We start from the raw sequence: 21,437 nt of genomic DNA, 5'->3' as shown, positions 1-21,437 counted from the left end.
CAAAGATTAGCTCATATAGGACATTTTAGCTTTGTTGTTACTTTCACATGATAGTAGCAAACCAAATGAATCATAATCCAGGATCTTCTTTTCTTCCCTTTTTTCTTTTATTCTGCAAAACATTTCTGTTCTTTCTCCCCTGATCACATATTTTCTTCAGTTACAAGGAAGGTGGAGAAGTCGGAAATTTTCAAATTCTGGTCTCGGTTCGAAGATAAATGCTCTTTATCTCTGAAACTACCAGCAACTTCACAGAGACAAAGAGTTAACAGCATTAACTGGTCAATAGACCAAAAGTCCATATGAGTCAGCTTGCAATAGAGATGGTGTGGTATACCTTTCACATGATAATCGAAAGAAAGTAAAACATTCATGGTTTTGAAAGAAAATGCAGCACTGTAATGCTGCAATATGACCTCAGAAGTCATCAATCTTTTTGACTGACACAGAACGATCAACAACACTTTTCTTTACCACTGCTTTACAATGTAGCTTTTTTTCTTCACAAACCACAATTGCCTAATCTGGAAAACCTGTATTCTCTTCGATAACAATTCAACACAAAAAACTTTTGTAATGATTTCTCATTATGAAAATAATACAAAACTACATCACAGAACTGCCGTACAGAGTTGTGCTTACAATATCAGTATATCTTCAAGAAACCATACAGGGATGGCAATTCTGGATCTCTTTATGATGGTATGAAGGGAACTTTCCAATTCCACCCTAGCTAAAAGAAAAAACATAAAGAAGACCTAAACATATGAAGACGATTCACCTTCTAATACACTATGTCACAGGAATGCCAGGCTTCCTTCTACCACCGAACGAAATGTACATAAAGGAAAAACTCAACTAACCTAAAATATTGAAGAAGAAAAAATTTGCGGAAAAACTTTCGGATGGTTCACGGAATATGAACACCTCAATGCTGCTTTCCAACCATCTTGATATGACAAGCAACACTAACTCAAGTTCTTACCATCCCTTGCTTTGTAGCTATTCCAAGAATCTTTTCCAAAAACCTCTTCAATCATATTGCAAGTTGGCAAAAAGTCCACCTTATTTTTTCGGCAAGTGGAATACCCAGCGTCCCAAACTTTAGCATCACAAGGCTCCAAGACATATTCATGGTCACCTAGCTTGCTAGTCCCATTGAAACAACCAACTTCCCAATGATCTCCATTTTCAGACCTCAGCTGATTATCTTGAGAGGCAACCCCTGCCTCAAAGGAAGTACATGAATCGTCTTGGACCTCCTGATCTCCCTTTTCATCCCAAGCAATGTTTTTCTGAAACTGAACTATGGGACTGGAACCACCATTGCTAACCAAGTTCCCTGGGCATCTATCTGAGATCTGCTTACCGCTTCCACCATAAATATCTACATTTACATTATCACAAGCATCATCCACAACATCCTCATCATACTCTTGCATATCACCACCCCAACTTTTAATAAACCCAGGATCATTTTGATATCCAGGAGAGTCGACAACTGAGTCATCATCGTCTGTCACCCCAGGTTCGTTGTCACCGTGAACAGTACTCCCCTCCCATTCATCATTGTCACTGTCTACGTTTACCGGGTCATATCTGTTCTGCCGAGCTCTTTTCCTCAGCATAAAGACATTGAAATAGTAACTGACAATCTCCATTTTTGTTCGCAAGGGGAAGACAGCTGAAAGACTGTCCCAAAAGTTCTTGTCCAATGATGCTGGATTTGAGAAAACAACCTGGTGGAATAACTTTTCCTCATAATCACTCCATTTCTCAGCCACTTGCTCTCCCATGTCACAAAATCCTAGCTCCGCAAATCTCTCTGGCCCAATGTTCTTTATAAGTTTTTCTCTTGCTTCCAGAATGTGCTGCCTGACACATCTGATAGAAGCCCTATCTTCACAGCTGCAATCGGTTCTACCTCTTCCAACTATGGATTCACAGTCAGTTGATAATTCAGAATTAGGCATTGGAATAACACAAGTACCCATCATTCGTTTCTCATTCTCAAGGTCAGAGTCAACAACTGATTGAGACGTATCTAGATGACTTGAACTTGAAGTATTATTAACTCCATGTGCACCCCACGGAGGAATAACAGCTTGATGCTCTGGTCCAATGGAGGCCGACTTCCTCGGAGAGTGATCCAACAGAAAAGAATAAATATCCTCGGAAGCCAAAGTCCTTATTGGGCGCTCAGGATTGAAGTACTCTGGGAAATAAAATCCATGACATGGTGCCTGGGGAAAAGAATCTTCTCCGCGAGTTGTGCTGGCAGTCCATGAGGAGTTAGTAAAGCTTCCAGGTGCACTGGCCTTAATGTCCTCCCCAACTGTCGGAAGACTAGCATAGACATCACCAGAATGCTTCTCTTCACCTCCATTGGTGCATCTTTCCAATCCATCCTCTATCAATCAAACATCAGAACTTATCTCAGTCTAATTATATAACAAAAGAAAAGGGAAAGATCAAGCTGCTTTATATGACCATACAGTTTTAACAAAACTCAGAAAACATACGACACCTTTGAGTTTACAAATAAGAAAAAAATAAACGTCTTCTCAATAACCCACCCAAATTCCAAATCTAGAATCTGTTCCAATGACAGTTTACATGAACAAGCCTCTTTAGCTCCACCCAATACAGCCATATGAGGACACATTGACTGGGAAAAAGAATGAAAAACAAAATCTTCGAAGTATTTAAAGTCAAACACTTGCACACAAACAAACAGTCTTTTACAGCCTCATGCATTTACAGACTATAGTCCCTCACCTAAAGTCTGCGGCTTAAAGACATCTCCAGCGAAAACAGATTCTGAAAAAGAAACTAGCTCTTTACTATGTCCCACTTGTCTTGGGTGCTTGAAAGAAACAAATATTTGCTCGTCATCAAGAGGACGCTTTTGTACCATATTAATCTGCAGGGCAATCATAACAGAAGGTCAAGACTTTCAATACCATCTTACTCCTTTCATACAACTAGCATAATATTATACAGCAGGAACCTTTCATCAATAATTCGACACATCTTAACTGAAGCGTGCACGAACTTAAGCAGGTTAACTAAGTACTTTCATATCAAACACACAGTAAGTACAAACTTCCCCTTCCTAATTCATGAACTGTTGTTTTGACCTCTAGGAACAGTATCTATGACATTTATTGTTATGACACAAGCTGCCCTAAACAATAAAAGTTCTCAAATCCCTGACATTTATTGTTCCAAATCGGAAGTCATCCGAATTCAGATTATAAATCTGTGTGATAGTAATCATTCTTACAAATAAATTTGTGGGGCCACTTATTTAGAGAAACAACAAAGGTTATATACAGGGCAATTTGGTAAAATATAAGTTGCGTTTGTTATTTCTAAAGGCAGCCTTAAGTAAGAACATGTTGACCATCTCATATCTATTTATGGGAAATAATTTTCAATTAAATCATTTTAATTGTCTAATTTTAATTATTTGCAATAGTTTTAGAACCTAAAAAAAAGCCTTTATTTTATTTAAAAAAAAAAGTAAAAAAAAAAATGAAGCTGATCACAAAATTGGAAACCAGAAGCTCAAGGGAGGTGTTTATTCGAACAGCTTCATTCAACAAAATAATCAAAAGCCGCAAATTTTAGAAAACCCTAACCCTAGATCTACGATTCTCGACAAATCATACAAAATTGCACCTGATCTATCATACAAGACCATCAACGCATACCAGATCTATAAACAAATCAAGCCCAGAATCACAAACAACAACACCCAGAAAAATTACAGATTCAAAACGAAAATCAAAACAAAAATTGCAAACCCACCAAATCGAAGCCTAGATCTACGAACCGAGACGAAGATCGACGATCTCCTGAAACCCTAACCCTACAGTCCGATCTGGGAAACGGCCGAGGTCGAAACAGGGATCAATCGGTAGGGAAGAAGACGAATCGAATGGATCTGGGATCAATTTGGGGATTAAGAACAGAGATGGAGACGAATCGGGAGGAGAATTGATCGAGATCGAAAAAGAGGGGCGGCGAATAAGGTAAAAGGGGCAAAGTAGGGTTAGGCGTGTCTTTTTTGTTAAGTGGTTATCCGAGAAGGGGGAAACAGCGAAAAGGGACACGTATGTGGTTGGTATTTACGGAAAATGCCCTTCTTAGAGATCGAGAGAGAGAGAGAGACTAGGACTAACCCCAGAAAACAATGAGAGGTATATGAAGGGTCGCGTGGTGATTTGGAACTTATACGAGAGAGCTGGAGAGACTGACACGTGGACCTTAGTTGCGAGGAAAGTGGGACCATGAATTGTAAAACGTGATCCTAAGATTTTTCGTCACCTGTCAGATTATGACGTTATTGCCGGCACGTGACAATATGTGGCCTTTCTCAGAAGATTCTTTGTCCAATTTTCTTTCATTTATTTTAAGAATTTTTCTATTTTCTTTAATATTTTTTATATATTTTTATCTTAGTATACATCTCAAATTCTCAATGAGCCATCTAGGCTCATATTCATGTTGCTACTCTGCCAACAATGATTAGAGTCCAAACTACCCGTGATGATCAGAAACACAAAGCAATACTATTATTCCGAAACACTTATGTTTTACTTATTTCGGCCTTTGGTCATCTGACATTTCAGCTCGATGTTTTGAGCATCAGCTTTAGCTTTCAGTCTCTGCCATCCAGTTTCGAAATGAAATTGGATCATACTTGCAGGAGGACTTGGGACTCTGACCGATTGGGAAAGAAATGGAGAAAGATGAGCTTTGAATTCAAGAGTTCAATAATTTCAATGTATTCGATCACTTTTCTCAGTACCGATAGATGTAACATATACGAGTATATATGTACTAAGAATCACAATACTCAAAATTAAGTTATATTTTGGAACAAGTCCCCACCCTTTCTATACATGCTTGCCAGTAAGAAGCAAGTGTTGAAGAAAACAGTAGTAGTGCTTGATGTCTTTTTATTATGCATGTGAAAAAGATTATGAACAGCAATGTCGTTGTCCCCCGAGCCACAGAAAAAGCTTAGATGAAGTTACAGCATCCATGAAACGAACCCTGCTTTCAAATTGAAATGGCCTCGGCGACTTGATTTCTGTCATCCCATCAGTTCAGCAGAAGTAAAAGTTATCAGGTCATTCATACAATGCAAGAGAAACAAAAGACAGTCTTGGGTCACAATGTTAAATTTGTTTGTGCAAAGACTAGCAAGTGTGGTATAGACTTACTGTTTCCACATGTCAGAGCCATACCCTCAATGATCAACACCTTCATCAAGGCCTTTAGAACTGATCATTACATTTGAGTCAATCTGTTTGTCAAACTTCTTCTTCCTCCTTGCTTCAAATTCTTGGAATCCTTCCATCTGTATTTGTATCAGGGGTAAAAGTTCATAACGACAAATAATTATTGCCAAAAAGAAGACTGGGGAGCAGAAGTAGAACACCACAAAAGGAACATGGGGCATACTTGCTGAAACTGATCCATTGATATAGGATTTCCGTGCAGGGAAATATTCTGCAGAGCTTTACAGTCTTTCATTAGATTGGTCGGTATCTGTGTACAACAACATAGTTGTCAGTCAACCAAGTCTTGGCCAGCTTCGGCAATTAAAAATCCTATAGTAAATGGTGAGTGGTAAACACTGGCAGTTATACAGTGGCAAACCCTAACATCCGAAGTAGGCAGATGGCAAAACAAAATCCAAATGCGAATATATTATAGTAGGACCGGTAAAAAGAAACCCATTAAACAGTTCAACTTCTCAATCAAATATGCTGAAAATCTCACAAACAAAAAGTTGAATAGCAAAAAGCACGTACATTGTAAGAACTATAAGAACAATACCTGCTTCACATTATTATTGTCCAAGCAAAGCGACTTTAAGTGACCAAGATTGCAGACGGATTCAGGAAGATCTTCAATTGAATTATCTGAAAGCATTAAGAATCATGATAGTTATGAGTAACAAAATTTAAGAATTGCAACCTTACAGACAATAGAAAAACAAGACAATTAAATTTGAATAAGAAAGTGGAGCAAAGATCATCAGAGTTTATAATGATAAGGAAACATTGCTATCATCAAATAGTAAACTATGAAGTTTCATGCATGCAGAAAGGGATAAGTTGAGGCCTTAGATACCTGGTATCCAATTACTACCCAAAACTATATATTGCACTTCTTCATTATAATAAGAATTCATCACCCTATAAATCAACATCATTTGGAAGAATAATAGCAAAAAGTTTAAACGTACCATCTGCTTGTAATTCTTCTAGAGAGAAGCAACTCCCAACTGATTCGGGAAGAGACTTTAACTTGTTGTTTGATACATTTAACAGCACTAGCTGCATCAAAAATACATATAAGATCCTGGGTATTTCATAAGAAATAATGTTGCATAGTTCCTACAACATTCTTTGGACCCATTTCAATCCCGTGTTCCTTAATGCAGTTACTAGGTTACATTTAGTACTCTTGCAATAGTCTGAAAAGCACAAAGCACTTACATTGCGCAAGCTTCCGATAGTCTCAGGCAAACATGACAAAGAATTTTTAGAAATTGATAATCGCTCAAGCCTGACCAATTGTCCCACTGACCACAAAAAAACATACATGTTAGTTTGAACCTGTGATGAAGACTATAAAAGCTACAATGAACCCATGAGATCTGCAGACAATATCATGAGTTGAAGGAAGCCAAATTGAACATAGCATTATCTTACATAGAGAAGAGAATTACATTCATCAGGCAAGGAAGTAATTCGATTTGAATCAAGCGTCATAACTTTCAGGGACTCTAATTTTGACACATGCATAGGTAGTCGATCAATAAGGTTCTCAGCTAAGACCTGAAAGATAGAGCAACTCAAATTAGAACAGTTAATATTCAAAAAGAATATAGTTCATATAAACAATAACCAATCACTGTCTCCAATTTATGTCGTACCATATCGCTTATGAAAAAATTGTTTGTGAATCATGAATATAGGAAACAGAGCTATAGTACATGGACGAAAGTCAAACATATGAATTCTTACCAGTCTCTGCAGATTTATTAACTTGCCAATGTCCATAGGAATATCAGCTGCATGTAGAAAACCTCTACTGTTAAAAGTTATTGCAGTGAAGCTCCTTGTTCAGCGATAATTCAGTGGAAAATCAGGTGCCTAACGGAGAGAAAAGCACGTACCTATTTTATTGCGTGTCAGATCAATAGTGCGTACTGATCTCTCCAGATCAAAAACTTCATCCGGAAATGTCTGTTCCAAACCAAAAAACAAGGAATATTTAGACAACCAATATAAGCATCTCTTCAGAAGCAACCAACATGTACAAGCGATATCACCTAACCTAGTGAGGACTATCCAAAGAAGCTCCGCATACGAGCTATTGGTTTACACATGCATTTCTACAATACAGTATATCTACTACCATAATCAATAACTAAACCAACCATACTGCACTTAATTAATCACTCATTTTTCATGTCAACCAAAAATGAGCTCTCTTTCAAGTTCAATTGAATCTGAACCAGACCGTAATCAATCTCCACCACAATAAAACTTACATTCTCTCTTAATTTTTAACAAGAAAAAAAAATTAAACCAAACTCCATTAAAATTTAACCAATATAAACCAAACTCCATTAAAATTTAACCAACAACCTTCCACCTCTAGCCTCCCCAACATTTAATACCGAACCTATCCCTTCCGCTAATTCAAATTCAACCCATAAATACAAATATGAAAAGAGAGAGAGAGAGAGGAATTGCCTTCAATTTAGAGTCGCGGAGAGCAACAATGCCGGTGGATCGCCACCGCGCCGTCCTGGACGCCTTCGAGTCGACGCCTTTGCTGGAAGTGCAACCCATTCCGTCACCGCCGAAATTGATCCTACAAATTTTGCTGATTTCAAACGGTAAGAGATATTGAAGAGCTAGAGCGAATCCCCCTCGTCTTCTTCAATCTCTCTCTCTCTGCACAACGAGCTTCTTCGATTGGATGGAATGCAGAGAAGAGAGAGGGGTTTAGGTGGGGGTCAAGGTCTCAGAGAGAAGGGCTCCGAGTTTTGGAGACAAAAGGACTCTGTCATTTTCAACGACTCATATCTCTATTTTTTAGCGACCAAAACTAAACCGCGTTTTTCTGGGAAAACCCATCTCTTTTTTAATTTTTCTTTTTTCTTTCTTATAATCCAACATTCTCCCTTTTTTTCTTTTTTTTTCTTTTTTTAAGATCAACATTCTCCTCTTTTACATCATAAAAGAATATTCTTTTTCGTCCAAATATGATTGGTATAGTAGAAACATGTTAGGCTCTAAAGTGAGCGAATCCGATAACAAGCCAGACTCTACAATGATTCGAAATCGGGGCTTGTGAATGACATCCCGTTCTTAGATTGGTAGCTCACTCAGCCATCACTTTTGTACCAAAAATATATATTTTCTTTTTAACGGCTTCTTAATCTTTTTTATTTAGAACAAATAGTTAAGGTGAGACATTTTGGTCCAGTGTCTGGAACTCCGGATTAGACCACGAATGGACTCGAGTCAAAGGTCGCATTTGAAGACTCAAACATAAAGCTGCATAACTTTGGTTCAAATTCACTGTAACTCAATTTTAATTGCCAAAATCAGCTGCTAAGCAACAACTAATCAAGTATTTAGTTAGTCCTCGATTAGTCGAGTGAGTACATATGATATGGTCAGCGATCTCTATCTCGATCTAAACACTACTCTAAAAGTAATCAACTCACATTCTTTTGCAAAATCCTCAAGTCTTGAGGGTGACAGCTCTACTTAACTATGAAGTTCATGTATACAAGAACGTATTTGCAGGCTTCTTTCGCTCTACCATACCAATACACCATATTCCTATATACAATTTTTGTTGAAGTTTCCATCCTATGATGCCCGTCCTTCTCCACGAGGCATTTTCTTTGTCACAGCTGCAATTTATAAAAAGCATATTAGCATTTCGCACAATCAGATGATACAAGGAGTTCGTAATATAAAAATCAAGTAGTTATAGGATTGATAGAGAAGAAATCATACAGTCTTCAACATCTTTTAGCTGGTAATAATGCGGAGCTATTTCCACCAACCACTCTGGCTTGAGTTCCGTTACCTGTAATATGATTTCAAGGCTTTAGCTGTAATGCAGATAACATGCAAGAAAGACCGATGCAAAATAGAAAGTACAGACAGATACCTGTCTCATATATTCCTTGGTTGTTAGCACTAACTCATGGTATATGACCCATCTTGGAAGCACCTGAAGAACAGAACAGTAAAAATCAAGCGGTGATACGATACGACTCATATGAGTACAAAACATGACTGCATTTTGGTAATTGTTATTGCGTACATGATCAAACTCACACTAATAACCCTCTATGATGTCAGGCTTACATATATAGGTATATGATGTGGTACCCAAGTGATTAGTCAGTTAAATACAAAGACTGAATTATTTATTAAATCCCGAGAATTGGACCGGACCTTTGAGAAGGGAGCCATCTTTTCTCTGTATATGATGATGTGGTTAATTTTACTTTAAACCAAAACCGTTTTCAACCATCACCTCGTAGAGGTTAACCCAATTCCATATTCAATGCATAGCATGTCATAGACTAAATTCTCATATGGGAAGTAGGAACCAGGACAATGCTTTCTTACCTGAGAAAGCCCTGAGCTGGGATGTATGTGGACAGTCTGTGGATGTTTGACTGTTCTATAAGCTCCACTCTTTTGCAGTCTTGAAGAATGAGGGAAAAAGCCTAAAAGTAATAACAAACATTACATTCAGAAAATGGATAAATAAAATATAAGAAAAAGAATCGAAAGCATATATACCAAAGTAGCTACCGGTAACAGTAGATTACCAGATGTAATGGCCTTCTTTATAACTTCAAAATCAAGATTTGAGACCTGCTCAATCTCGACCCTCTCTAAGAGTCCCTCAAGCTGGTCTCTGATATCTCTAGCGCGCTTCATACTCCTGACCTGTAAATTTTCCAGATTACAAATTGTAAGAACACTGTTGATCAAGAAACCATAAGACACGTATCAATTGATATAGTCACTGCAACATATTAACCAGGAATCAATTATCCAAAAATAGCACCCATGTATTAATGAAAAACAGAATGTGCAACTTTGGGATATCAACTATACCTGTATATAATTTTCGTAACACCATTGTGTTGAGAAATTAGTCTCTTTCCATGAATTAAAAACCTGAATAAACAAATGGAAAAAGAAAACACCTGGATCAGTAACTATTCTAAACTATGTGGTGCAACTTTTTTAATGAGAACCATACTGACCGTATCTGATTCATCAAGCAACTTAAAATATAGAGGTTTACCATTTAGCAATACCCAAAGTCCCAAAATCATGACATGTTCAACCGAGTACAGAATTTATTAGAAAAAATGAACTAGAAACAGACCTTGAGCAATGCAATGTGATCTCCCACATTCCCAGTGTGAAAATTCAACCGTGCATTGTCAGCATGGACTTGCTTGTCCTTTGGACGGTAAAATATTGAATTACCAATGGAAAGCATGGAAGCAATGGAAATGATCTCGTCTGAACACTTGTACTTGTCAGAAGCAACTATCATCTTAGATAGCATAGGATCAAGAGGAAACTCCGCCATCCTTCTACCAACTTTAGTCAATTCACCCACTTTATTCAATGCACTTAGTGCAAATAACAGTTCCAGGGCTTTCAGTAATGCCTCTGATGGTGGAGGGTCCATAAAATCAAAATGTAATAGGTCATGGATACCAAGACTCTTCAGCATGAGCACAACATTTGCAAGGTTAGTCCTCTGTATTTCGGGTACCGTGTTATCTTCTAACTCAGTTTGGTAATTGAACATAGTATATAGCCGGTAGCACTTTCCGGGACCCGTTCTCCCAGATCGACCTGCCCTCTGATTGGCTGATGCCTTTGAAATGGGAGCGACCAGCAACGACTCCATCCCAGTCCTTGGATTGTATGACTTCATCTTGCAAAACCCTGGGTCAATAACATATTTGATCCCATCAATAGTTAATGAAGTTTCAGCTATATTTGTGGCAAGCACAACTTTCCTTGCCCCTTCAGGTGTGGGCTCAAAAATTTTGGCTTGCAGCTCTGTAGGTAGGTTTGCATATATAGGACAAATAATAAGCTCCGCAATTTTTGTCCCTAAGCCCCTTGTTCTGTGCTTCAATATTTCTTCTGCTGTTTCAATTTCTTCCTGACCTGTCAGGAACACTAATATATCTCCAGGTGCTTCTGTCACATGGATTTGCAGTGCAGTCACAATTGCTGCATCCAAATAATCAGCTTCTGGTGCTTTTGTGTAATTTATTTCAACAGGATAACGCCGCCCCGGAATTTTGAAAATTGGAGCAGAATCAAAATAATCACTGAACTTCTCAGCATCAAGCGTTGCACTCGAGATAAGTAGTTTAAGATCAGGTCGAAATCGAGCAATATCCTAATGCAAAAAGCAAGGACCATTAGATATCAAAGACACAGAATATATTTATCATTTTATAATGCTTTAATAAGAAAATTAGAGGGTGCGTCCAGTGAATATTATGATTAGCTCTCCAAAAGGAAAGCATAAGATAAATTTGCCAAACTTATGCTTGAGGTTTCCATGAAGAAGAAGCAAACCCTTTACTTGAAATTTAAGCAGCCAAAAAGGCAAAATATGTGATCAATGTCAATAAACCAGTTCTTGTCCACCCCCCCACAAAAAGGTACATGAATGCTTCGTCATATTCAGAGAAAGCTGACAGGTCCCTCAATATTTCTATAAGAAATGACTTGAAAGGAGGAAAGAGTTACTGCTTAGTGCTTACCTTTACTAATCCAAATAGAATATCAGTTGAAAGTGTCCTCTCATGGGCCTCATCCACCATAACCACACTGAAAATTGCAGACACTAAATTAACAAATGCAAACAATCCAAGTATCCAACCACAAATGTGATAGACTGACATACCTGTAGCCTGCCAGATCTGGTTCACCAAGGAATTCTCGCAACAACATCCCATCTGTCATATATTTCAAAACCGTCTTCTCTGATGTGCAATCCTCAAAACGAATGGAATAACCTACCTGCATATGTTATAAAAATACACCCCCTATCTTTAGGTACAGTTTTCAATACAAAAAAGAAACTGGATAAACATGATTTTTTTTTTTTCCCGAAAGGGGATAAACATGAAGTAGTGATATTATGAGAACTGAAAATGAGAGAGATGCATGCATTGCTGTTTACTTATCATAGCTTATTGACTTCTTAGAATAATGAGCAACGAATATCATTTCAACAAGTTGAATACCTCATGCCCAAGTTTCACACCCATTTCTTGAGAAACCCTTGCAGCAACACTCATAGCAGCAACTCGTCGTGGCTGTGTGCACCCAATCTGTAAGAAAAGACAACAGATTATAACCCGTTACCTTTAATAATTTTTAACATCAGTAATAACAAGTCCACAATGTATTAAGAGACATAGATTGTATCTGTAAGAAAAACTTTATACGCCACAAAATAGGGTTTGGGGTTTAGGGTGAAACTTTCAGCTACTAAAAAAGCTTCTTTTTTTTGGACGATAGCTACAAATAAAATTTAATAGATCAGTAGTCTGCAGCATGACATAAAATAATAAAAAATAAAATAAAACAGACAATCTTGCTTTGATTAGCAACATGATTAAATAGATTGGCAAAACGTGTATTACAAGGGAATATCCATTCATCTGTCTATTTCAACTATATTTTCATCTACCAAATGTTCACAACAAGAACTCAAGAAGACACCAAAACACAGTTGGATTTCCATCAGAGGAAAAGAATTGTAAAAACAAATCTTACACCTTTCCACGTTTTGTGTATCCGGCCTCATGAAGATACTGAGGTATTTGCGTAGTTTTTCCAGAACCGGTTTCACCCACGATAACAAGAACCTACAAAGACACTTTTGTTAACCACGATAACGATATTTAAATGCCAAGGATCAATAATGTACATAATTTGGCTCCAGATATATCATTAACTGCAGTGTGCTTAAAGAAATTCGTTCCGAGTCAAAGAGGTAAACAGAAAATTTAATGGTACCTGATGGTCATCAACAGCTTTGAGCAACTCATCACGATAAAGGTATATGGGTAATGTTTTTCTGTCCTCCTGTACCAGTGAAACATGTAGAACGGTCATAAAAAGAGTGAAACATCTTGGCAAAGAAAAACGTAAGAAACAGATAAAGAAAAGGAATTGGTTCGCAACCTGGAGCTTCTCCAACTCTGATTTCGCTCTCAACTCAAGTAAATCAGTGGGTTCTGCATCTTCAAACTGCATTAAGAAAAATATAGAAAATGAGATTCCTCTACCAGTTAAGGGTGTGAATACACAATTGATAATGTTCCTAGATATACCTGATCACCATCCATTACTGATGCCTTGATAAAATCAATCTGGTCCTCAAATACAAATCTAAACATAAAAAAAGAAAAGGATTAGTTATGAAACTTACAATACACGACATGCACAAACAAGCAAAGGAAAAGCTATTAGAACAAGTCTGTGCAGTTAATTTATCTCACTTATAAACGGATGCAACTAAAGATGGTGCATTTCAAGTAAAATAGAAGTAAGAGGAAGAAGAATTGTACACTTACTGATACTCATCAGATCGCTTTTTGTTTTTTGAACCATACTTCAGTGTTGCCTTTCCTACAAGATGATGACCTCAGAATATAAAACTCTGAATCTGTCTAAAATTTTGTGACCAGAGATGCACATAAGAATATGCAAAAAACTACAGAAAGAACCTACCAATTTGGTGATCCTCCCAAGCTTCCTGTTCTGCAAATGGATTCATTTTCTCCCCAGCCAGGTCCCTAGACAAAACAATACTCAGTCAACACAGAACAAAATATTTCAGTTATTGATTCATATATGACAGTGTAATATATGAGGGGGAACATTAGGTAATTGTGAGCCTATAATAAATATACACCTGTAACGTGTTAAGGCCACATTAAACCTCTTCTCCTGATTGACACCCCCCTCCACATCATAGGCATCAGGAATCCTGTACTGTTGTTGAAAAAGAGTGAAGGGTATAGCACATGATTAGATGATAACAATTGATACGTCACAGCCACGAAAACAAAAACTTATGATTACCTCATTTTGATTCTCATCCTCCACTGCCCGCTTTTCCACAGCCTCAAGTATTTTCTTCTTGTAACTGTGTAAACATAAAATCTGTGAATTTCAGTTTAACCTAGTATAATGCAAGTCTCACCACATGTAGTCACGAGAGCTATTATTTATTCTTTCTTATCATTTGAATGTTTAACACATGACTCAAATATTATTGTTTAACGACAAACACAGAACTCAATTCTAATAGCCATGAAGAGGATTCTCACAGCCACAATTTTTAATAACAAAATAAAGAACAAAACTAAAGGATCATCACTCATAAAACTAAGAGACATATAGAATATAGCTCAAATAACTGGTAGCTAAGTAATATGAGAGGTCGGTTCAGAGTAAAGTAACCAAGTATAAAGGCATTTGAATTTTCCAAATATACCAGGTGACATTATACAGCCCATAAATATACAAGATCAAGATGTTAGCCGAGCACTGCTCAATACCCTAACAAAAATGTTAGCGGTTTCACAGTTTTGAAGCAATATCAACTTTTAAAGAAAAATTCAGAGAACATAAATCAGCAAAGCAATAAGAAAGGAACATTGATTTTACCTATATTCACGACGTTCCGCTTCAGTGAGCTCCACGTTCTCAAATAAGTATTGCTCATCTTCTATCTCATCTCTGCAATACATGCCAACAATAGAATTTAGAGGATAGGGGAAGAAAAGCAAAATTGACCATGCTATTATATGTTTTAAATGACTGAAATACAGGTTTGCTTTTTTTGGCAAGCATTGGTAACTATTGGTAGAACAAATGGATATCTTTTTCAAACCTCATTTCCTCCAATTTCTTCTGCTCTCTTTTCTTTAAATACTCTTGTCTTGAAACTACTCTGCATCAGAGACAATTGAAGACATATAAAGATCATAATCAATTGCCAGTTCAACAAATAAAATAAGAACATAGGTACAAAGCTATTTGACCCCAAAGAAAACATTAAAAAATACGAAAAATAAGTGGCTCCAACATAATAAATATTAAAATTGAAAAACAAAAGTTTAACTGGAAGTCTGTCCACTTAAACCATCCACAAACGAGACCTTTTTTTGTGTAGATCTCAGAGCCTACAATGACTTTCTATTGACACAATGTTACCAAGGGCAAAGTGAAACCCTATAATTAGATTGGCCAAAGTACTGATATAAACTCAGTTCTTCATCCAAGTACGCAGGTTGGAGAACTATAAACTAAAGAATGTCATATCATGAACACGGAAAGGGAAGAACCCTCTTTTTACTAAATAGAACTGCCCGTTCTATAGCAATAACAATACAAAACATCATACAGAAAAAGGTTTAGGGTAGCATAACTTTACAAAACAACTTTTTGAAGTTATCTAGTTCTTTATTATTATTTTGTCCTTTTGGTACCCGGAAAATAGGAAAACGGAAATCGCAAAACAATTCGTGGACCCAAGATTGAGACTAAGGCCTCATGCTGAGCACAACAATCTTTAGGGACACAACACTAGCAAATAGCTGTGGAGATACTGTCAGGATTTTTAAATTCCTGACCACACGGGAGCAAACCAGTAGCCTGCGTTCCTACTAACCCTCCTCGGTAGTACTTAAGGTTTCTTTTGCCCATCAAAGGAATACAATTCTACCAGTGAGAATAAAGCTCTACCAATAAGAATGACTGAAAAATGATATTGCAGATATTCATGACATATTGATAATAACAAACCTTAAATCTTCAGTTTCATTTCGCTCTGAAGCCTTATTTCTCCGAATAGCCTCCTCTGTTGTCCAGTAAAATGCAGCAGTATTAGACAACATATATTACAACCATATCCAACTGTAATAGTGTTGGCACATGTAGATACAAACGCTTAAGAACTAACTGCAAAATATGAATGTAATTACTGCAAATTGTAGTACCTTCCTCTTTTTTTGATAACTTTCTCTCTGTTAACTGCCGGAGGATAAAAGAGTCTTAGTAACAAGACATACAGAAGCAATGTTATGCAGATGCATGTAATTTTTCTTAGTAATAAACTAATAATCAAAAAGCAAATATAAGAAGTCATAGCGCAATCTATGAGTTGCTCAGCTAGCAAAAGGCTATTCCAATTCCATTTGCAGGATTTAGACCCAGCTCAAAATTTTTCATAATGTCAATGAATGATTTGAATGATGCATCTTTCAAATAACTTCTACTCGCTTGGGACTAACTAAAACTCTTCAAAAATAAATTTTACCTTTCGTGTATTTGCGGCGTCCCTCTCCCTTAAATTGCGCTCTAATTCCTCCCGCTCTCTTTGATCACGCAACCTTTCCTCTTCCGACTACAATGATCATAAAACGAGTGCATGTTACTGGTAAAGAAATCAAAGGAGAAACCTATACCAGAGAAATAAATGTAAAGTTAAACCTCAGTAGATTGAGGCTCATGAATATACCAACATGTGTGTGTGTGGCTCGGAGATAACAGAGCTTATGCAGCAACAACAATGTAAACGAACCAATCAGACAGCTAAGTGTATTAAAGTACTATATCAATTCATTCAACATTTATCTGCAGTTCCATCATATTAACATTTATTTCAATGAAAAGAGTTAAGAAAATATTATTGATAGAAATACAAGCACAAACCTCTGAACCATCATCTTCATCCGGGGAAGTTCGTCTTTTAACCCGTCTCACATCTTCCTGGTGTACAATCACCTGCAGCATTGCACCAAGTTAAACCAACAATTACCAAGAGAAACAAAAACAAGCTCTTCTCATCTGAAAGGTTCAAAGCTTCAACCTCATCGTCTTCGTCGTCTTCACTCGAGGCCTTCTTCCTGAACCGTTTCTTATGGGAATCACTTTTCCTGGACTCGGAAACTACTGGCACAGCAGATTTATCATCCTCATCATCGTCGTCATCTGCATCCAAGAGAGCATATGTCTTCTGCTTCCTAACCAACATCGCGGCTTCCCTCTCTTGTTTCTGATAATCCTAATACACACAACAAAGACAAGTAATATGCGAAAATTACATGATTTCCTAAATGAACAAAACTAAGACCAAAAAGAAAATACATCTTTCAACTAACTAATAACTCACATTCGGTCCAGATGATTTGTGGGGCACTTTGGAGAATATTTCCTGAGCAAATTTACGTGTATCAGACGAGGAGGTCCACCCGGAATCTACAAGCTTCACCACCACTTCAGCCGGAGACTTAGCTTGTTTACCTACAAAAAATTGAAAAGACTTCATCAGAAACAACAATGAGCAAAATGCTTCCCTTCAGTTATAAAACCCTAACTTGAGCACAGAAACTGGTAAATGCAAATTCAAAGAGAGTGAGATTAAAACTGACTTATTCCAATAATGTACTGAACAACAGCTGGCTGAGAATAACCGAGCAATGTCATCAGCTTATCGGAAACCCACGTCTTCAAATTGCTCTCGCTCCCCATTCTCACTGCATTCATCAACCAATTACAAATCTTCAACATACACAGAGCAAACGAAATTCTGCGAATTGTCGTAAATCGAAATCAAAAATTGAAACCCTAACTTCCATAACCGTAGCTCACCTGAGGGATGATACAGAAATTTCTAGGGTTTTGGTTTGGCTGGGAAGAGAGAATAATTCGTTGCAGAAAAGCTGAGAGTACCGAACGTGAGGAAAACCGGGAAGGAGTGGAGAATGCGGTGGCTGGAAGGTTAGTTCCGGGAGGGTTGTGGCCGGCCGGAGTTGAACAATCCGTCGTCGTTTTGGGGAAGAACGGTAACAGCGCCAGCACGGAGAAGAAGAGTGGCGAACTCAAAAAAGGAAGTGCGGGCTTTGGGTCCGAATAGGAACCTCTTTATATAGAACAGGCTTTGGGCCTGGATTTAATTGGTCTTAAATTTCTTCTTTTTTTCAAGCCCAACCAAACAATGGATGCGAGTATTTTCCTTTCATCAACACCATATTACATCCATATTACATTCGGTACAGGCTGCGTAGCCAGTTACTAATGAGTTGTTATTTAGACTCTCTCATACTTATATTACGTACTTGTATCTCGGTAACGGTATAGTTGTAGGATTTGGTTTCATTTTTTTTTTTATTAACAGAGGACGGGCTAGATGCCTAGATCTTTATTAAGTTTTATTTAAAGAAAAAATAAAATAATACAAAAGTAAGGAATAGACATTAAGTCTAACTTTTTAATAAGAAAAGTTATCAAAATGATATGAAGCTCAAAATACAGATAAACAAAAACCAATATGCAACAATAAAATAAATTATCGGAAATGAAAGTTAGGGAATCCTATATAATCTCTTCGGCAATAAGATAGAATGAAATACGGAGGCAAATCCCACCAAATCAAACCATTTGAAGAAATGCCGCAGTTAGCAAGAGCATCTGCTGCTTGATTACATTCACGAAAATATATGAAGAACGAAAATGCATTTGTGATATCCGATGTAAACAATTCCCCCACTCAACCCTTAGTTGTCAAGGCACTAAATGCGGCAAGCGAAGAAAAGTAATAACTAAGGAAGAATCAACCTCCAAGCATACATGTTTCCAATCTCGCACCCATGCTAGCTTAATAGTTTTGATGACTGTCATAACCTTTGCTGCCATCGAACTCGTCATATTAAAATTGGAGCAAAAAGCACCAAGAACTCCACCTCTAAAATCCCGAAATATGCCTCCATAACCCGCTTGGCCCGAAGAGCTACATCAAGCACCATCAGTATTGACTTTAACCCAACCAAATATTGGAGGATATATAACCAGTGAAAATGTCTATAGTCTTCTCTTTATAAGTTATGAGTTCAACTCACTAAAAGACAAATCGTAATATTTGAGTTATTTACTACTTTCTTGATTAAAAAACCCAAAAAGACAAAAAAAATAAAAAAATGGGGCATCGTCTATCATCTTTTTTGTGTGAAGTGTTTAGTTTGCTCCATCTGTAGTAGAAGCATGCAATATTCATATCCTAAATCAACATCCAGAACTTAACAGCAACATTTTCTTTTTATTTTATATAAATTTGAAGCTTAGACTGTGAGACAACATAACTAATTATACATATTCAAAGGCAAGAACAGTAACTGAAAATGAAAAATAAAACAAAAATTCAAAGAATCAGAGACATCTGTGTAAAGCTTTATTAAGAGAAGACTCCATCTTATGCCACAGCAGGCATGTCCTTGAGCCAAGAGTCCAATGGCTTCCCAATTGAGTAGACAATGAATCCAATCTTCCTCAGCTTCTCAACATCAACAACATTCCTTCCATCAAACACAAATGCAGGCTTCTGCATGTTGTCGTAAATCTTCTTGTAATCGAGTGCCTTGAATTCATCCCACTCAGTTAGAATGCAGATCCCATGAGCTCCTTTGGTGGCCTCATAAGCATCCCATACAACACTGACTTGCTTCACTCCAATAGGACTGGCTGGCTGCAGATGAATCGGATGATCCCAATCGAATTTGTTCATCGACAGATCCCTCTGGATCTGCTCCTCAGTTACCTGCAGGTCATATATGCTCAAATGTGCCTTGTCCCCCAGCAGGCCCTTGCAGACATCAATGGCAGGTGTCTCCCTAGTGTCACCTGTGTCTTTCTTGAATGCAAACCCAAGAATGGCAATCTTCTTGCCTGAAACAGTGTTGAACATGGAAGACACAACTCGGTTAACGAATCGATTCTTCTGGTAGTCATTCACCTTGATCACTTGTTTCCAGTAGTTTGCAACTTCAGGTAGTCCATTGCACTCACAGATATAGACCAGGTTGAGAATGTCCTTCTGGAAACAAGACCCGCCAAAACCAACACTGGCATTAAGAAACTTGGGTCCAATTCTGGTGTCTTTCCCCACAGCATGAGCCACCTGTGAGACATCTGCTCCAGTAGCCTCACACAGAGCTGACATAGCATTAACAGACGAGATCCTCTGCGCCAAGAAGGCATTCGCAGCGAGCTTCGACAGCTCAGCTGACCATAGATTAGTTGTGATAATTCTGTCCTCAGGTACCCAATTAGCATACACTTCTTTCAGTGACTGCACTGCCTGCTGTCCTTCAGGAGTTTCCCTCCCACCTATCAAAACTCGGTCAGGTCTGAACAGATCCTCAATTGCTGTCCCCTCAGCAAGAAACTCCGGGTTTGACAGAATCTGATACTTAATCCCTTTACTGTTGTGAGTCAAAATCTTCTCAATAGCTTCTGCAGTCTTCACCGGAACCGTCGACTTCTCCACCACAATCTTGTTGGACTTGGACACATCTGCAATCATCCTAGCTGCACTCTCCCAGTATGTCAAGTCAGCAGCCTTGCCAGCCCCCAGGCCTCTAGTCTTGGTCGGCGTGTTAACCGAAACGAAGATAATGTCAGCCTCAGCAACATGCTTCTCCACAGCTGTGCTGAAGAAGAGGTTCTTCCCCCTGCACTGCTTCACAATCTCATCAAGACCCGGCTCGTAAATTGGGAGCTGGTCACTGTTCCAGGCAGCAATTCTTGACACTGAGATATCAACAACTGCTACTTCAATTGCTGGACACTTGAGGGCAATCACTGCCATGGTTGGTCCACCAACATAGCCAGCTCCAATGCAGCAGATCTTCACCATTGTGTTAAGAACCTGAAAATGCAGCAAATATGTAAAGAAGGCTTCTTGAACATAAACTTTGAGGTAGAAACACAACAATCAAGAAGCAATTTTATACCCAAAATATATCAAGAACCTAAATTGGGCTAGTCTATAATTTACGCCATTAATAAAAAGCTGCCTAATTTGGCTGGTAATGCATTTCTACTGGTACTGAAAACTAAAAGATCTGACCTTAAGTTTGGCACAATTTTGACTAAATCTGAAAACCGAGGAGCAGTACCAAACTAAATTGAACAACAACAACAACAACAACAAAAGAATGAACGGAATTCAGTGTTGGCTTTAAAGTTTCAGACCCAAGTAAGTACCTTAAATATCTCTCTCTTCCTGTAACCTTTGGAAGCTAGTAATGCTCAGAATAGAAGAGATACCAGGTACTACAGGGAAAGCAAAGAGCAAGAGGTTCTTATATACCCAAAAAAGTTGTAAGATCTAACACCTGTTCACTTTCACAGCTAAAGCAAAGTCAGGCTATTAGAAAAATGGGACTGCACCGTTCAACACGTTTCCAAACACCACCTTTCAGTAACAATCAAGGGAAAAACTTGAGCCACCCACTTTCATTTTTC

At 37.8% G+C, this 21,437-nt stretch overlaps 4 protein-coding genes across 4 annotated transcripts; all 4 read right to left on the bottom strand.

Moving 5' to 3' along the window:
- Nucleotides 1–661: 661 nt before the first annotated feature.
- On the bottom strand, nucleotides 662–3,166 carry LOC101293785. Its single transcript, XM_004299273.1, has 2 exons — nucleotides 2,779–3,166; nucleotides 662–2,410 (listed from the first exon to the last, which is right to left on the bottom strand). The coding sequence occupies exons 1-2, from the start codon at nucleotides 2,936–2,938 to the stop codon at nucleotides 969–971; spliced, it is 1,602 nt and encodes a 533-aa protein (XP_004299321.1). The 5' UTR covers nucleotides 2,939–3,166; the 3' UTR covers nucleotides 662–968.
- A 1,583-nt stretch (nucleotides 3,167–4,749) lies between these two features.
- LOC101293490 (LRR repeats and ubiquitin-like domain-containing protein At2g30105-like) lies at nucleotides 4,750–8,174 on the bottom strand. Its single transcript, XM_004299272.1, has 10 exons — nucleotides 7,785–8,174; nucleotides 7,202–7,271; nucleotides 7,050–7,096; nucleotides 6,752–6,860; nucleotides 6,519–6,604; nucleotides 6,266–6,356; nucleotides 5,854–5,939; nucleotides 5,476–5,562; nucleotides 5,235–5,371; nucleotides 4,750–5,101 (listed from the first exon to the last, which is right to left on the bottom strand). The coding sequence occupies exons 1-9, from the start codon at nucleotides 7,881–7,883 to the stop codon at nucleotides 5,261–5,263; spliced, it is 786 nt and encodes a 261-aa protein (XP_004299320.1). The 5' UTR covers nucleotides 7,884–8,174; the 3' UTR covers nucleotides 4,750–5,101; nucleotides 5,235–5,260.
- Nucleotides 8,175–8,239: 65 nt separating this feature from the next.
- Nucleotides 8,240–18,034, bottom strand: LOC101293201 (putative pre-mRNA-splicing factor ATP-dependent RNA helicase DHX16-like). The gene is made up of 28 exons (XM_004299271.1): nucleotides 17,787–18,034; nucleotides 17,567–17,671; nucleotides 17,308–17,438; nucleotides 17,005–17,199; nucleotides 16,848–16,919; nucleotides 16,453–16,539; nucleotides 16,133–16,166; nucleotides 15,939–15,993; nucleotides 15,025–15,084; nucleotides 14,799–14,870; nucleotides 14,211–14,274; nucleotides 14,041–14,120; nucleotides 13,857–13,921; nucleotides 13,700–13,754; nucleotides 13,457–13,514; nucleotides 13,308–13,373; nucleotides 13,140–13,208; nucleotides 12,899–12,988; nucleotides 12,362–12,448; nucleotides 12,019–12,134; nucleotides 11,876–11,942; nucleotides 10,465–11,505; nucleotides 10,188–10,250; nucleotides 9,896–10,016; nucleotides 9,690–9,790; nucleotides 9,223–9,285; nucleotides 9,066–9,138; nucleotides 8,240–8,959 (listed from the first exon to the last, which is right to left on the bottom strand). Exons 2-28 carry the CDS (start codon nucleotides 17,664–17,666, stop codon nucleotides 8,916–8,918), a joined length of 3,129 nt encoding a protein of 1,042 aa, XP_004299319.1. The 5' UTR covers nucleotides 17,667–17,671; nucleotides 17,787–18,034; the 3' UTR covers nucleotides 8,240–8,915.
- Nucleotides 18,035–19,210: 1,176 nt separating this feature from the next.
- On the bottom strand, nucleotides 19,211–21,193 carry LOC101292899 (UDP-glucose 6-dehydrogenase-like). The gene is made up of 2 exons (XM_004299270.1): nucleotides 21,177–21,193; nucleotides 19,211–20,838 (listed from the first exon to the last, which is right to left on the bottom strand). The coding sequence occupies exon 2, from the start codon at nucleotides 20,824–20,826 to the stop codon at nucleotides 19,384–19,386; it is 1,443 nt and encodes a 480-aa protein (XP_004299318.1). The 5' UTR covers nucleotides 20,827–20,838; nucleotides 21,177–21,193; the 3' UTR covers nucleotides 19,211–19,383.
- Between the last annotated feature and the right edge of the window lie 244 nt (nucleotides 21,194–21,437).

Source organism: Fragaria vesca, linkage group LG5 (genome assembly GCF_000184155.1).
Source record: "Fragaria vesca subsp. vesca linkage group LG5, FraVesHawaii_1.0, whole genome shotgun sequence".
Classification (NCBI taxonomy): domain Eukaryota; kingdom Viridiplantae; phylum Streptophyta; class Magnoliopsida; order Rosales; family Rosaceae; genus Fragaria; species Fragaria vesca.
Note: the sequence above shows the minus strand (reverse complement) of the source record. Positions and strands in the feature narration are given on the sequence as shown.

Excerpts from the sequence above, each read along its gene's own strand:
- LOC101293201 (XM_004299271.1), bottom strand. The coding sequence starts at position 17,666 with ATGGGGAGCGAGAGCAATTTGAAGACGTGGGTTTCCGATAAGCTGATG. Across the intron at positions 10,251-10,464 it reads ATCACATTGCATTGCTCAAG|GTTTTTAATTCATGGAAAGA; the intron begins GTCTGTTTCTAG and ends TTGTTTATTCAG. Across the intron at positions 8,960-9,065 it reads GCTAAAAGATGTTGAAGACT|CTGTGACAAAGAAAATGCCT; the intron begins GTATGATTTCTT and ends TATAAATTGCAG.
- LOC101292899 (XM_004299270.1), bottom strand. The coding sequence starts at position 20,826 with ATGGTGAAGATCTGCTGCATTGGAGCTGGCTATGTTGGTGGACCAACC.
- LOC101293490 (XM_004299272.1), bottom strand. The coding sequence starts at position 7,883 with ATGGGTTGCACTTCCAGCAAAGGCGTCGACTCGAAGGCGTCCAGGACG. Across the intron at positions 7,097-7,201 it reads TCTGACACGCAATAAAATAG|CTGATATTCCTATGGACATT; the intron begins GTACGTGCTTTT and ends TTCTACATGCAG. Across the intron at positions 5,372-5,475 it reads CAATGGATCAGTTTCAGCAA|ATGGAAGGATTCCAAGAATT; the intron begins GTATGCCCCATG and ends ATACAAATACAG.
- LOC101293785 (XM_004299273.1), bottom strand. The coding sequence starts at position 2,938 with ATGATTGCCCTGCAGATTAATATGGTACAAAAGCGTCCTCTTGATGAC. Across the intron at positions 2,411-2,778 it reads CTTTAAGCCGCAGACTTTAG|AGGATGGATTGGAAAGATGC; the intron begins GTGAGGGACTAT and ends TTTGATTGATAG.